The 14,495-nt window shown below is 37.7% G+C and overlaps 1 protein-coding gene across 6 annotated transcripts in view; it reads left to right on the top strand.

The window, feature by feature from the left end:
* Positions 1–14,495, top strand: part of Kiaa0825 (KIAA0825 ortholog) — a 432,254-nt gene that overhangs the window by 189,187 nt on the left and 228,572 nt on the right. For all 6 annotated transcript variants that reach the window (XM_085830935.1, XM_085830933.1, XM_085830932.1 and 3 more), the window contains 3 exons: positions 2,747–2,971; positions 9,231–9,636; positions 13,722–13,878. In XM_085830935.1, coding sequence (XP_085687061.1) covers positions 2,747–2,971; positions 9,231–9,636; positions 13,722–13,878 — 788 coding nt within the window. The remainder of the gene's footprint in view (positions 1–2,746; positions 2,972–9,230; positions 9,637–13,721; positions 13,879–14,495) is intronic.

The following is a 14,495-nucleotide window of genomic DNA, read 5'->3' as shown; positions in this document are numbered from 1 at the left end:
GTTAAAGTTAGGGTGCTGTACATCCAAGGTATTCATAGATTGCTCACCTTTATGCCAGGTAATGGTTGGCACATTGCTTCATCTTTAACACCCCAACATTTTGTTGACTCGATTTAGTCTCTCAGGGAGAAGGAAGTGAGAAAGAGGCTATTGTCATTATCATTTTCTTCCACCTCTCTTTGACATCATTTGTGATTGCAGCATATGTGCTTTCTTTCTTATCTCCTATACTGGTGTTATTTGACTATGTCTTAGGCACCATGGGGAAGCTTCAACCAGCTCAGAGCCGTGCTGTTTCCAGACTTCTTGGACTGTGACCGTGGTCCTCTTATCAGCTGTGTTGAAGTCATTATTTTTCATTTCTCTGCTCATTATCTCTATGACATTGCCAAAGATAACTTCATATGATGGGTTCAAAAAACCAGAATCTGTCATGTGAGAATTCTGTGACAACTACCCTTTCAAAGCCTTTTCTCTTCATTTTCTTGCCTTCTCACACTGCTTCTCATTTCACTAAAGGAGATAAAGATTTCTTTTTCTTTTTTTCTTTTTTTTAGAAACTAGGATTTATTTGATTATTATGTATATATTGTTCTGCCTACTTGTAGACCTGAATGCCAGAAGAGAGTACCAGATGTCTTTATAAATGGTTGTGAACCACTATGTAGTTGCTGGGATTGAACTTTAGGACCTCTGGAAGAGCAGCCAGTGTTCTTAACCACTGAGCCATCTCGCCAGCCCAAGATGCAGATTTCTTAGCACAAAACTGACTTAGAGCTGATTTACTACAGATTTGATTTTTAAGGAACAGGAATCACACAACCATTAACACCCATGAGTCCCTGCTGTTTTAGCTTCTTCTGAATTTTCTTGAAAGATGATAATCAGTAAGCTTTATCCTTCAAATGCTATTCATTATTCTTCAATTATTAAATTCTTAATTGTTATTCTCGATCACATTGAACATCTTTGAACACGCATGAAAATCCCTTATTTACTTATGTTCTTATTCTTTGAAATTACGGAAAAAAATTAAGTAATAAAGTTTCTTTTGTTTTGTATTCTCTATCAGGCCTGAAATGACAATTTTAGAAAGATTATTCCTATAAAAATGAAAAACTCTTATTTTCGTAAACCAAATACCAATGGACAAATTGGTTTATATCCCTCAAGGAAGCTCTGCTGTGGGCCTGAGGCTCACTTGAGTTACAACATCCTTCAGCTCCCTCCTAAGAACTCATGAGTGTTATATTGTGGGGGAAAATAGTAGATCCATAGTTCTTACTGATTTTCTTATGTATTTTCCTCTAATGAGTCTTAAATAAAGTCATAAAAAGTGGAAATTAAGAAAAACTATAAATACCTTCCTGTACATGCCTTTAATCCCAAAACTGGGAATGCAGAAGCAGTCTGATCTCTGTGAGTTTGAGGCCAGTCTGGTCTACCAGGGCTACAGAGTCAGTTCCAAGACAGCCATAGCTAACAGAGAAAACATGTCTTGAAAACATGCAACCAAGAAACAATTTTTTAAAAGCTTGTTCATCCCTTTTCTCTCAGTTTTTATAGATATGAACAGAGGCTCCTCCTGTATTAAATATTTTTTCCCTATGGTGGTATTGATTTGAAGTATAAAATTAGATGATGGTAAATTCTTTAAATTATAGAATATAAGTCAAGCTTTGTGTTTCTTTGCCTCTGTTTCAGTTCATTTAATATGAAAATTAACATTTATGACAGAAAAATCAAATTAGAAATTATTACTGAGTAACACTTCTTTTCTGGTTTTCTCTTATTTGTTGATTAGATAGAATTAATGTATGGGCCTATAGCAGCTGGAGCTGGGCCTGTGTGCATTCTCTCTACGCTGTGTCACTAGAAGTCTAAGTACATATTTTAACTTTTTTTGTTTTGTTTTTTGAGACAGGGTTTCTCTGTATAGCTCTGGCTGTCCTGGAACTCACTCTGTAGACCAGGCTGGCCTCAAACTCAGAAATCCGCCTGCCTCTGCCTCTTGAGTGCTGGGATTAAAGGTGTAAGCCACCATGCCTGGCTTAACTTTTTTTTTTTACATTTTGAGTGTGTGTTTGTTTGTGTGTGTGTGTACCTTATTCTTTTCTATCTTGCTGTGTAATGTGTGTGTGTGTGTGTGTGTGTGTGTGTGTGTGTGTGTGCTTTACCTTACTCTTTTCTAACCTACTGTGTAGTTTTAGGCTTTTTTGTGAAAGTGAACATATGAGAGCTAGTTGGGCGTTTTGATGGTTTCTCATATTTCTTTAGGTTTTTATAGAGTCTCAGTTTCTTGGGTTTTGGTTTCATGTAAAAGAGTAAAAAAATGTTAGAGCTATGTGAAATTTGCTCATGTTGTGATTTTTTTCCAGCACTTGGGTGTAGGGTTGAAGCTCTGGATCTTACAGGTGCAAGCACTCTACCACTAAAGCTCCAGCAGCTTACAGACTTTAGAATTATCAACAAGTGATCTCTATAAAGGTTACACAGTTCCTGCTGCACTACCAGAGTCAGCCCACTGCTTACCATGGTCATAATTGTAATTCTTTCATTACCAGCTAGGGGAACCTCTCTTTCAAATGGTTTAAGAGCTAATTCTCAATTATATGACTTTCTAATTAAATCCAGGTCTAATCTTCTATAGATTAAGCTAGGTAACTAGAAGACAGTATTCCCAGAAGAACAAGGCACACCTGGTGACCAAGCTCTGCTAACCGTAATATGCTCTTTGATTTTAAAGTCTCATCGTTCACAGAGTCTCAGCCAGAAGTCATCCACTGTCTTAGACTGGCACTGATGGACTCTGTCAAGGACACTGTGCAACAGATAATATCTATCTTGAGATGTTGGAGAAACAGCGAGACAAACCTAAACAAGCCCCGTGTTCCTGATCATCTGCTTCAGAGCATTCCACAAGAATGGAATTATATCCCAAGAGAGTCCAAAGGGAAAGAGTCAAATAAAGGTAAAGACACTAGTTCCTTTAAAAAGTATCCACTAAAGAAATACTCTCGTAGGCTTTCAACTGAATAAAAGTGTAAAACATGTAAGACCAATGAATGGCATTAATTTTCATTTCAACATGTATAAGGGACCTTCCTCCTTTTTTACTGTGAGCCACACAGACAAAGTAACAAGGAAAGAAAATTACCAAATGCTCACCTTTTTTTATTAGTATTTCATGATTGTTTTGAAATTTCCTTTATTTCTTTATTTTTATTTTGGAGTTTATAATTTGATTACAACATCTCATTCTTCTCTTTCCTCCCTCCAAACCATCCTATGTACCCTGCCTGACTCTCCTTCAAATTCATGGCCTCTTTTTTTTTTTTAATTTATTTTACTAATTGTTATTGCATGCACAAGCATAGGCATATACAAATATATTCCTAAATATAACCTGTTCACTCTGGTTAATGCTACCCATGTGTATGATTTTAGGACTGAGCACTGTACAAGCAATGGGTGAACACCGTCTTGGAGAATGCCATCTCTCCTACCAGCTAAAGAGCATATCATCTGTGTGAATCTTCCCTTTTCTAAAGGGAAAATCTTTTCATATTCATTTTTAAAGAAAAATATTTTTCAACTTGAACAAAAAACATTCCACAGAAAACATTCCAATGGGCACCCACAAAAGGGAGTTGAGTCTTGCCTTTTATTCTTCTCTGTGAATATTCTAAATACTGTAGCTCTTACTCATGAGCCTTTTACAACAAACTCAAACCAGTTATCTATGAGTGACCTTACAAGTAATGTTTTAATTTTGTCCACATCCTATCGAACTGCTTTTGGATTTAGTAAAGATATTTAATTTAAATAGGATGGTGTCACCTTTTCAGTGGGTGAATGAGTTCTTCCTCAAGTAAAGTTGTTCCCATGGTTTCTAGGTCTACTTCCATACAGCTTTTGAATGTCTTTCCTCCTTAGGGATCCAGAAAACATGGTCTGCATTTAACATTCCATTCCACTTAATAAGCATTGTCTGTTTAACTGTCTATCACAAACAGTTTCCTTTCTAGGAAGGATTTAGGGGAATTTCTCTATCTTGCTCGAAAGAGGTTCTGACCACAGAAATGTTGAGTTTATATATACAAGCTGTTGGATATTCCTTACTAATTAATATTCTTCCTAACATTGTAAGTTGGCATAGAATTACCTTCTATGGATAGTCACAAAGAGGTGTGAGGAAGCGAGGCTGCAGACCACTCTGCATCTTCTGTGCATGACAATAGACAATACCACTCCTTTTGGTCTGTGTTCTCAAATGCTCCTTGGGACCATTGCAGGTTTGGTTCTCTTTCTTTTTTTTTCACTCTAAATTAAGATTTTGCCTTCTCTGGTTTCTGTTGACCTCACTCACCTTCAATCCCATACATACTATTAATATTACTTTAGTTCTTTCAAGAGAGAGAATCCACATTCACATAAATTTTTGTTAAAATTGGTCTACTTTACAATTTGTTGTTAATCTATTATCCTTACTTCATACATTAAAATTTTACAGGTATGTATTTATATGAAAAAGAACTAGATGGTTTGACACTACATTTTTAGACATTCACTGGAGGTCTTGCACTGCCTTCTCCTTAGATAAGGATGGCACTAAAGCCAGATGATATTTACATGGTGGCATTCAGTCATCCATTGACTCAATGGATAATTACTGAGTGCTACATATCAGTCAATGTATTTAAGTTCACAGACATGTGATCTTATACATGTACTCTGTCCTCTTTGTGCCAGTAGGCTAGTATAATTGAATGAGTATAGACACGCAGAACATGTGCAATTCTGGGAAGAAACAAAGAAATTAAACTTTATAAAATTCTTTGTGAAGATTGTCATAAGAACTCTTTCTTAATCTATGAGTGAGATTGTTTTATGTCAGACACAGCATGTGAGGAAGTTTAGTGTAGTGTGGTAGTGTAGAGAGTGGAGTGGGGGATGGGCCCAGAGACCTGATTCTGTCTTTAGCTTCCTGCATAGATCAGTTCACGTTGTCAAATCTGCTGTAAACAAAATGGATTTTTTCAAACGATACAAGTGACCCTAACATTCTCCTGCTCTGGTCTTTAATACTGGGGATAAAACATAGAGTACACAGCACCAGACACACTGCTCTCATGGATTTACATTGCAAATATGAGTACTTTCTCAGCCACACTGTAAAGGAAAACAATAATTTGATCAGATTTAGAAAAAAAAAGTATGGGAAAACCATCTGAAATATAAGTGTGCACATGCTTTTATTGAGTGTAAATTCCTCTGAGCTTTGTGCAAAGGTATATTGAGCTCTCAATCTCAAGCTGTCTTGATTAGCAAAATATCCCAAAACTAAGCATGTAAAACATTGTATGCTTCCTGTCTCTACTTCATCAGCAAAATCTGTACTATGGAGAAAAAGAGAAGATTTAGGGAAATGAGCACCATGAAATATTGCACAAGGCAGGAGAGTAAAAACACAGATGCTTCTCACACATAGCTCAGCTTTTTGGTATTTGTTTTATTGTGTTTCAAAGAGAAAAATGCACAAAGAACTAGTTTGATTTAGTTTTGTTTCTTTGACAACAGTAAAGTAGAAAGTATATTTGAGATGGTTCATTTGATGGTAAATTATAATTTTAATGAAAAGAATGCTTTATGAGAAATTATTTGGTGGGCACAATGGCTTCAACTGAAACAATGACTTTCTGGAGGGAGCAAACAGATAATGTCACAAGGAAAATGTGTTCAGGCAATTGTTCACAGGGAGATCCTTATAAAGGAGGATCCCAGTGGCAGAAATACATGAAATCTATCAACAAGCTATAGTTACAATTTATTCTCAAAAAAATAGAAATACTAGTTTCATAAAACCAGTATCCCCAACAAAACATGTATACACTTACAATGCAATGTTTTCTTGTTAGTTTGCAAGGGCAATGTGTTGAGTTCATGGATGTTGGGTATTTGTTGGCAAGTTGCAACTGCAGGTTTGTCTGTGCTATCACAACTCATTCTGCAGTTGTACTGCATGGGTCATATCTATGTTCTTATACTACCTTAAAAAATATAATGGGCAACGACACTAAATGAGCTTAGAACTTAACATTTGTACTATGAAGTATTAAGCTGACATTTAAAAATTAATCATTTTTTTTTAATATCCCAAGTTTTGTCCCATGTCCCAGGGCCCAAGAGTTCATCACCACATCACCCTTCCCCTTAGACTCTGAGAGGATGATCCCTTTGGGCATCCTCCTTTTCTGGGACATCATGTCTCTACAGGATTAGGTGCATCCTCTCCCACGAGGTCCAGGAAAGCTAATCAGACCTCTGCTACATATGTGTTGGGGACCATGGACCAGCACATGTATGCTCTTTAGTTGGTGACTTAGTCTCTGGGAGCTTCTTGGGGCCCAGGTTAGTTGTCACTGTTGTTCTTTCTATGGGGTTCACATTCCCTTCAGCTCCTCAATCTTCCATTTCTCTTCTGTGGGGCTCCCCAACCTCAGTCCAATGGTTATCTGTGAGTATCTGTATCTGTCTCAGTAAACTGTTGGTAGAGTCTCTCAAAGGATAGCCATGATAGTTAAGCTGATATTTTAAACACAGTACAACATACTATGTCATACATTAGCATCAACAAGCTATTGATATTTGATAGTAATAATTAAAATAAATATTAAGCAATTTAAAAACATTGATTTGTCTTACCTTCATTTTGTAGTTTTAGGAAATAATGTCATGAAAGTATTGGCTATGTAGACAGAAAGATATGATTAACATAAATTTAGCTTCCGTATTGTAGTTACCCCACAGTATTTTCAGATAATACATTCTATATTTTAATAGATGGCTGCTTATGTAAAGACAAATGAATGAGTATGCTAGTATTAAGAAACCCCCTCTGGGTACTATTAACCTCCTCATTGACACATTGCCTTCATGGTTAGAATGGACTTATTTGGCAACAACTTGAAGCTTCTGATTGGCATTTGCCTTAAGCTTTAATGACATAGTTAAAGATTTGAGTTTCTGCCTGGTGTAGTGGCGCACCCCTTTAATCCCAGCACACGAGAGGCAGAGGCAGATGGATTTCTGAGTTCGAGGCGAGCCTGGTCTACAAAGTGAGTTCCAGGTTAGCCAGAGCTATACAGAGAAACCCTGTCTCAAAAAACAAAAACAAAAACAAAAACAAAAAACAAAACAAAAAAAAGTGAGTTTCTGGGGCTTTACAGTAAGGAATCTCAGTAGAAGTTCAGGTGGAAAGAGAATTAGCAACATACACTTTTGTTTGTTTACAATTTGTGTTTAAGCTCTCTTTTGGATAAGGGCAATATAAAATAAAATGCTTTATTTTATATATATATGAGTGTTTGCCTGCATGTATTTATGTGCACCATCTGCATGCCAGGTACCTATGGAGGCTAGACAAGGGCATTAGATCCCCTGAAAATGGAGTTACAGGTGGTTCTATGCCTCAATGTGGGTACTGGGAACTGAACCTGGGTCTCTACAAGAGCAGTAAGTGCTCTTAAACACGGAGTCAGCTCTCCATCCCCATAATATAAAATGTTTTAAGGAAACTACATGAGAATAGAAAAGTAATACATAGATACTTAAAGAATAAGGCATTTAAAATAATTTAAAAATGCAAAATGGCATGTTAGAAGGAGTTGTTTTGCCATTTTTTGCAGTACCATTTATAAGAAAGGGCTTGAATTGGGGTCAGCTCCTCAAGTACTCAGCAAGAAGCAGAATATCAGAGATGAATAGGTGTGAAAATTCATTAGTTCCGATTCTTGTAGGATGTGAAGGAAGAGGAAGGATTGAGGAGGAAAGGAGAGAAAGAGGGAGTGAGCCAGAGGTGAGGCACACTGGGTTGGAAGGATGCAGTTCTGGTTGGCAGTATTGAGTTGCCTGCTGAAAAGCAGAGGAGCAGGATGCTTAGCAAAAGTTAGTTCGTTGCATTGCAACCCAGAGGACGCCAAGACTGAACATTTTGGAATCATCTAAAGGAATAGATAAGCTGGGGATATAGTTCAAGAGTGTTTGCTTTGCATGCACTAAACTCTAGATTGGAGGCCCAGAACCTCATAAAACCAGGCCTGGTCGAGAATGCCAACAGTCCATGCACTCAGCCGTAGAGTCAGGAAGATGCAAAGTTTGATGTTATGCTCAGCTGTATGAAAAAAAAAAATCAAAATAAAGGTCAGTTTTTAGCTAGGCTCCCAGGACACTAGGTGTGACTGTCACACCTAAGGTGGGATGCTACTGGCATTTAGTAGTATTACTATTCCATTAGAGTGGAAATCATAAGTGCTTCAGAAATTCCTACACGTACAGAACAACTTTACCCAACAAAGAATCACCCAGCCCTCAGATGCCCATAGTGGGAAATTGAGAAACTCTGGTTTAGAGACAGGACATCAACACATCCTTCAAAAATGTATAGCAAAAAGCAAATGGCATCTTATAGAGTCCTCAGACAAAACCCAAGGGCTGCTAAGCAAGTTCCACATTTAGGGGGTGTTTGAAGATAGGGTGGAAGAAGAAACACAAACCAGTTAACATATGTAACAATGGTTATTTATTGAGCAGCTCTGGCTTGCAGTTGCCAGGGATACAGTGCTGCCTTCATGGACCTCATGTTTTAGGGATGATCACAGATAAAAAAAAAAAATGAGTCAGTGAATGAGATAATTGTTGGATGCTGACAGGTACTTGAACAAAACCCACACAAAAGGTTTCCCATGACAGCAAGAGACCTGGTTCTGAGACAGGAAGGATATGGATGGGGTGGCTAAGGATGCATCCTGAGGAGGTGACATATGTGGTAGGAATGAAAGAAGAGGAGCCTTGAGTCACAAGGAGAGTTGGGAAGCTTGTGTCACAGACTTCAAGACTCATTGGTGTCAAAGGTCATAGAGGCCTTGGCTTCATTCATTAGCAGTATCGCAATACTTTAAAGCTGAAATCTTAAAAAAAAAAAACATAATAAATTATAATTCTAAACTTTCTAATTTTCATTAATAGGAAAAATCATGCTTGAAATATTTGAGAGTTTCAGGTAGTTGCACAAGCGTTCCTGGTGGAGCTCTGTTGGAAAGCATTAAGACCTTGTTCATCTTAATAATTTCCTCCACAAAAATTAGACATCCCCACCCAGCAGAAAGCCATGGTGTGATGGATTGAGAATGCTAACAGTAATCATACCTTTTTCTGCCTTTTCTTCCCAGGCATCACGGAGCTTGCTGCTCAGGCAGTGTCTATTGTCCTCAGCAAGTTACCTACAGTGATTGCATGCTTGCCTCCCACAATTAAATACTTCTTTTTTCTGTCTGAGAGAAAAATGTCAAAAAATTTGGCTGAATTGAAGAAAGCTGGCCTGCTTGTCTGGAACTTGATTATAATTATATGTCGGATATTTGAGGATGGGAACACCGTGGAACGTTTAACAGGTTCCTCCCTTGACAGATGGAGTAAGGAGAAACTGGGTTTAATTTGCTTGTGTTTGGAAAGTATCCTGGGAAAGCAAAGCAATCCTAGTCAGCTGACCCAAAAGGTCATCCTGAGCATCGAGCGGCAAAAACCCAATTGGATGGAGCAACAGCTTCTGAAAGCAAGGACACTGAGCATCCAATGGTAAAGCCATGCCTGTCTCTCACCCAACTTCACCAAATAATTTCTCAGTACCAATAGACAACACCAACAACATTTTGTCAGATGGGCAGCAAATGTTCATTTGGCAAAAAATCACAGGACCGTTGAGGAGCACAGAAAATGATAAGTATCCCACTAAATACTGGGCTATTAGATGTTCCTTGTAAAATTTGAACCCTATTGATATGCAGGAACACTATCCTGGTTTGGGTTCTATCTTATGGTTTCTGATTTAAAGGGTGTATCTCAACCCAGCAGAATTTAGTTTCACTTCTTTTCAGTGTGCAACTGGGTATCCAGTGCATAGCCGGAGGCATTTTGTAAATGGAGTGGGCACAGATTGAATTAAGAAAGAATTAATGGATATAAAAGGCTTTTTATTGCTTTCTGTGTACCTGATTGTCAAAAAGGTACACATTTTTCATCTGGTAATGTAAGAATCCCAGAGGGCAACTGGGGCATATCACTCACAAGCTATAAACACACCCAGCTGTTTCAGTAGTGAAATGTCAGCTTTTTCATAGATTTGTCACCAGCAGCTAAGTGATTTGTGGCACTGCAAAGATTTTTAAGGGTCCCCAATGAATTCAAATATGTGTGTAGAGTTCTCCTGTGTTGGGGTTCGTCTGTAGGTATGAAGCTGCAGGCTAGTGATAAAAGGATTCTGGTTCAGGTGCTCAACGCATTACCAACTCAGCCCATTGTTTGAACACCCCATGCACACTGTCCCAGCTAATCATTAAAAGTGCATTGTTTGTGTGGCTAGCAGACACTCCTGTCACTTTCTGCCTGTGGTGACTAAAACTCACCTGAGATATGATTACGTTTCCTTGTGAATGGCAGTGATGAACAGCTCAGGCTTGAGAAGCAGATGAGCAAATAAGTAGTCATTCCTTGTAAATGGGTCATTTTATGTCTGTCCCAAAACTTCAGGTTCAAGGGTGGTACCATGCTGGCAAATCTGTTTTCAATAATGAATTAACAAATGTTCAGCATCCAATTGAGGACTAGTAAACTTCTTTTACTTCTAAATGCTTGTTAAAAGACACTCTGTGTTGCCAGGTATGGTAGTATACACTCAGGAGGCAAAGACTTACTCTACAATAGTAAGACCCTATCTCAAAACACAACAAAAAAGAAACAAAAACAAAACAAAACAGTGAGTGAGAAAAAGATATTGTATTCACTGGTTAGCAGAATGTTAACCAGTATATTTCCAATCAGTCTTACCACATGTCAATATGTTGAGTATGGAGAATCCCTGGTTTTCCTGGTCTAGTCATGTAGAAAACTAGACAATTTCTTTTAGTGTGTGAAAGAGAAGGAATAATAGAAGAAGTCAGGAAAATACTTAATAACATTGACAGTGAGTGACCTTTATATATCTTTATATTTGCATCCAATACCTGATTACTGGATTGAAGCCAGTGACCAAAAGATTAAGGTCAAATGTTATTATTCATGGCAGTAGATATGAAGAAAAAGAAGGCTAAACCCAGCAGATCTGGTTATGCGTACAAAGTAAAACTTATGATATTGCTGGGTTAGAACTCCTAGGAATAAGGTCTATTTAAAATAGCCTTTCTGGTCATTCCTGAATTATTTTTTCTCTCAAACAGTAATTCTTAAGCTCTGAACGGAACACCAGCACATTCAGTGTCTCTTGCAGTAGGATGTCGGTTGGGGGGGTCAATTAGGTAGAGGCCAAAAGTTCAATTAGCTGTTTCTTACAATATGCAGCAAAAGTTAGGATTTGCTGATTTTTAAAATATTTTCCAGCCCTGGAGGATCCTGAAAAGCTAGATAACTAGCACAACATCATGTCTTTCTCAATTTCATAAATGGTGTTAATATACAAAATGCAGACTTAAAGTTATTTGGCATATATCATTGAAATAGAGTTGAGTTAACTTATTGTAAATAGCTAGGTCACTGGGCTTGTATGCAAGAGATAGATTTCTTCTTAACCTTGATTTTAGATTGATTATCTGCTGTGTGTGTCCCTATCTTCTCATAAAATAATCTCATAGATCTCCACTATAAGGAAAATGTATAAATGCATTCCAAATCACTGTGTCCTCAATAGTCCTTAGCGTTACCACAGGATTCTTTAAAATAAAAAAAAAATGTATGTAACAAATTAAATTCTGTTAAATTACTCAAAAAGATTATCTTAGAATATGTAATATCATTCAATTATGCTTCTTCCATTTGTATCCAGATTTAGCTTTGGGTTCATGAAAATAAGTGCAGTGGGAGGGAAGTTAGCTGTAGGTGTCCCTGTCCTGCACACTGCCTGAAAGAATTACTATTTATTAAAGTAACCTTCATTTTATTGTAACTCTTGAGCTGTAAACAGTCAACTTAGATTCTGAAGAACACACAGCCACAAAAGTAAAGAAATGTCTATCTTTGCAAAGTAATTTGTCGAGTTGAAGACTATTGTTTTTCATCGTGGTGACCCTGACTTGGCTGGCTGGGTGCATATACAGATTAAGATTAATGCAGTTATTCCTTGGCTAAGGTCTGCCTCTTTCAGGGCACATTCTCCCTAATGACATGATTGATAGGCAGTCCCAAATCTAGAGAGGAACTCATTAATCATAGAATTGACTGAATCCAATCATTTGCTTCACCTGCACAGTGATGGACAGGAAAGGATACTGTTCAGGGGCCGACACTGAGATACTTCTCTGTCAGAGGGCCCCAACTTTTTCAATGTCATCTTTTGCAAAAACCTGACAAGAAATTTTGCCTGCAACATGTGTGCAGTTTCAAAATGATACGTGCAAATTTCTCTCAGTGTGACACTGTCTTTTAAAAATGTGCTTTAGCTAATGAGCATTTCTAAGTCAGTAGGAGTGACTTTATTTGCTCTTTTCTTGAGCAAGACTTACGTAGTCTTAAATTTCCTTTGTGTGTGTGAAAGAGAGAGGGGTGTTTTAAAGCTGCATGTGGAAGCAATAGCAAAGTTAATGTCCAGCAGCTGGGTATCATTTGGAGTCTTCAGGTCAATGGCACTGACTCTTAGCAGAACTAATTTTATAATCATGGCAAAATCTCTGCAATGAACTGCAGGATAGAGCTGATTACACCACAGTAAATTTCATTTATTCTGGGAAACAGTATAAAACCACAAACATGCCTACAAATACTTAGATCACAAAGCCTAACACAGTCTAATAGCATTTATAGTAAGGAAGTTTGTGTGAAGAACACAGTGAGAATTGCTGTCATATGTTTACACTAGCATGGTTAGAGGTGTCTCACTTTTTCATTTTTTGTTATTTCTTAAAACATGCAAATAATTCTCAAACTCAGTAAACTTCAAAAAGAAGTACTTCATGTATAAAATGTCCCCCTATTCTAGGTTGGATAATAGTAGAGCTTTTTTTGAGGGGGAGGGGGAGATAATAACCACAATAGTGATTTTTGCTAAGTATCTGTTATGAGAAATAAGTAGGAGAGGTAGCAAGTGTGTGTGTGTGTGTGTGTGTGAGTGTGTGTGTGTTAAGACAACAGGTGTCAAAGGTAATTTTAAATGCTCAGTGGTAAGTCCAGGGTCTTGTAGCATCCAGCTTCTAATAGCATAACAGACTCGTCATTTCAACACGTTAATTAGTCTTTACTGTGTTTAGCACAGGTGTAAAGAGGAATGTATAAAACACAAAATACTAAAATCTTGCTGCCATCAATAATTCTTTTTGTCTTCAAAGAGAAAATACAAATTATTTCTTACATGTTCTTAAAAAGAACTGTTTTGTTTTCCTATGATTAGAGCAATTTCAACAATTGCAGTAATGGGAAGCATTTTATAGATAGGAGTATAAATTTATCAAAAACTTCTTTTCGAAAGAAACATACAGAATTTAAAAATGCTTTTAGGTGCTTCGTTCCCAGGCCCTGCCGTGGAGCTGCCATGGTTTGGGAAGGCTTTTGCCTGTTTGAAGAGACTCTTTATGGGTGCTTTGAATACAAGATGCACATTTGCTGCTCACAGTCAATCTCTATCCTCTCCTCTTTACAGCCCCTCATCACTGATACCTATCCGTGTCCTTTGTGTTTAGTGCATTCACGAGGATGGAGGAAAACTCAGGCTCAGAAGGAGAAGCTGCTCTTGAACTGACTGAGCAGAAAACAAATGCGATGGTCCTGGATCTCTGCCACAAACCAGGTGGCAGCAAGTACCTGCAGCAAATTTATCACATCATGCAGCTCAATGAGGTAGGGAAACGGCCTTTTTACCGAGCAATTAGGTGTGTACTGGCCTGAGGCAGCGTCTGCTGGCAGCTAAGGGTTAGTCAAGGAGGTGATAATAGTTCTTAAAGTCAATACTAAACTCAATATTGCATTATTAATAGAATCTATTTAGCCCTTGCTGTTCTGCATGTACAGAAAAAAAGAAGCTTCTTGAAACAATGTAGGTTTTATTTATATGATTTAAACAATAACATGGCTCATAAAACTCAGTTCAGTTCTGGAATATAGAGATGAAAATTGTAGTTTGGGAATTGTGTGTTTGTGGCCCATTCAGCCGACAAATACCTGGTGAAGTCTGGTATTTGTAGAAATGAAGGCTGTTTCTAAGGAAAGACATAGCTCTTTTACTGGAAGCATTATTCTTCGGTTGGTAAAGTTGTATGTAATTTTAAAAAGCCTCCTCAAATCATTAAGAAAATACTGAGCTTAAGCTTTTCTTCTCCTTGCTTCTTCTTCCTCCTCCTTCTTTTTTAAACCAGCATCTCCCTGTTTAACCTGGCTGGTCTGAAACTTGGTTTATAGACCAGACTGGCCTTGAAATCAGAGAGGCCTGCTTGCCTTGGTCCTTTAAGTGTTGGGAT

The sequence above is a fragment of the Mus caroli genome, unplaced genomic scaffold (assembly GCF_978045245.1).
Source record: "Mus caroli unplaced genomic scaffold, Mus_caroli_1 scaffold_15, whole genome shotgun sequence".
Classification (NCBI taxonomy): Eukaryota; Metazoa; Chordata; class Mammalia; order Rodentia; family Muridae; genus Mus; species Mus caroli.
Note: the sequence above shows the minus strand (reverse complement) of the source record. Positions and strands in the feature narration are given on the sequence as shown.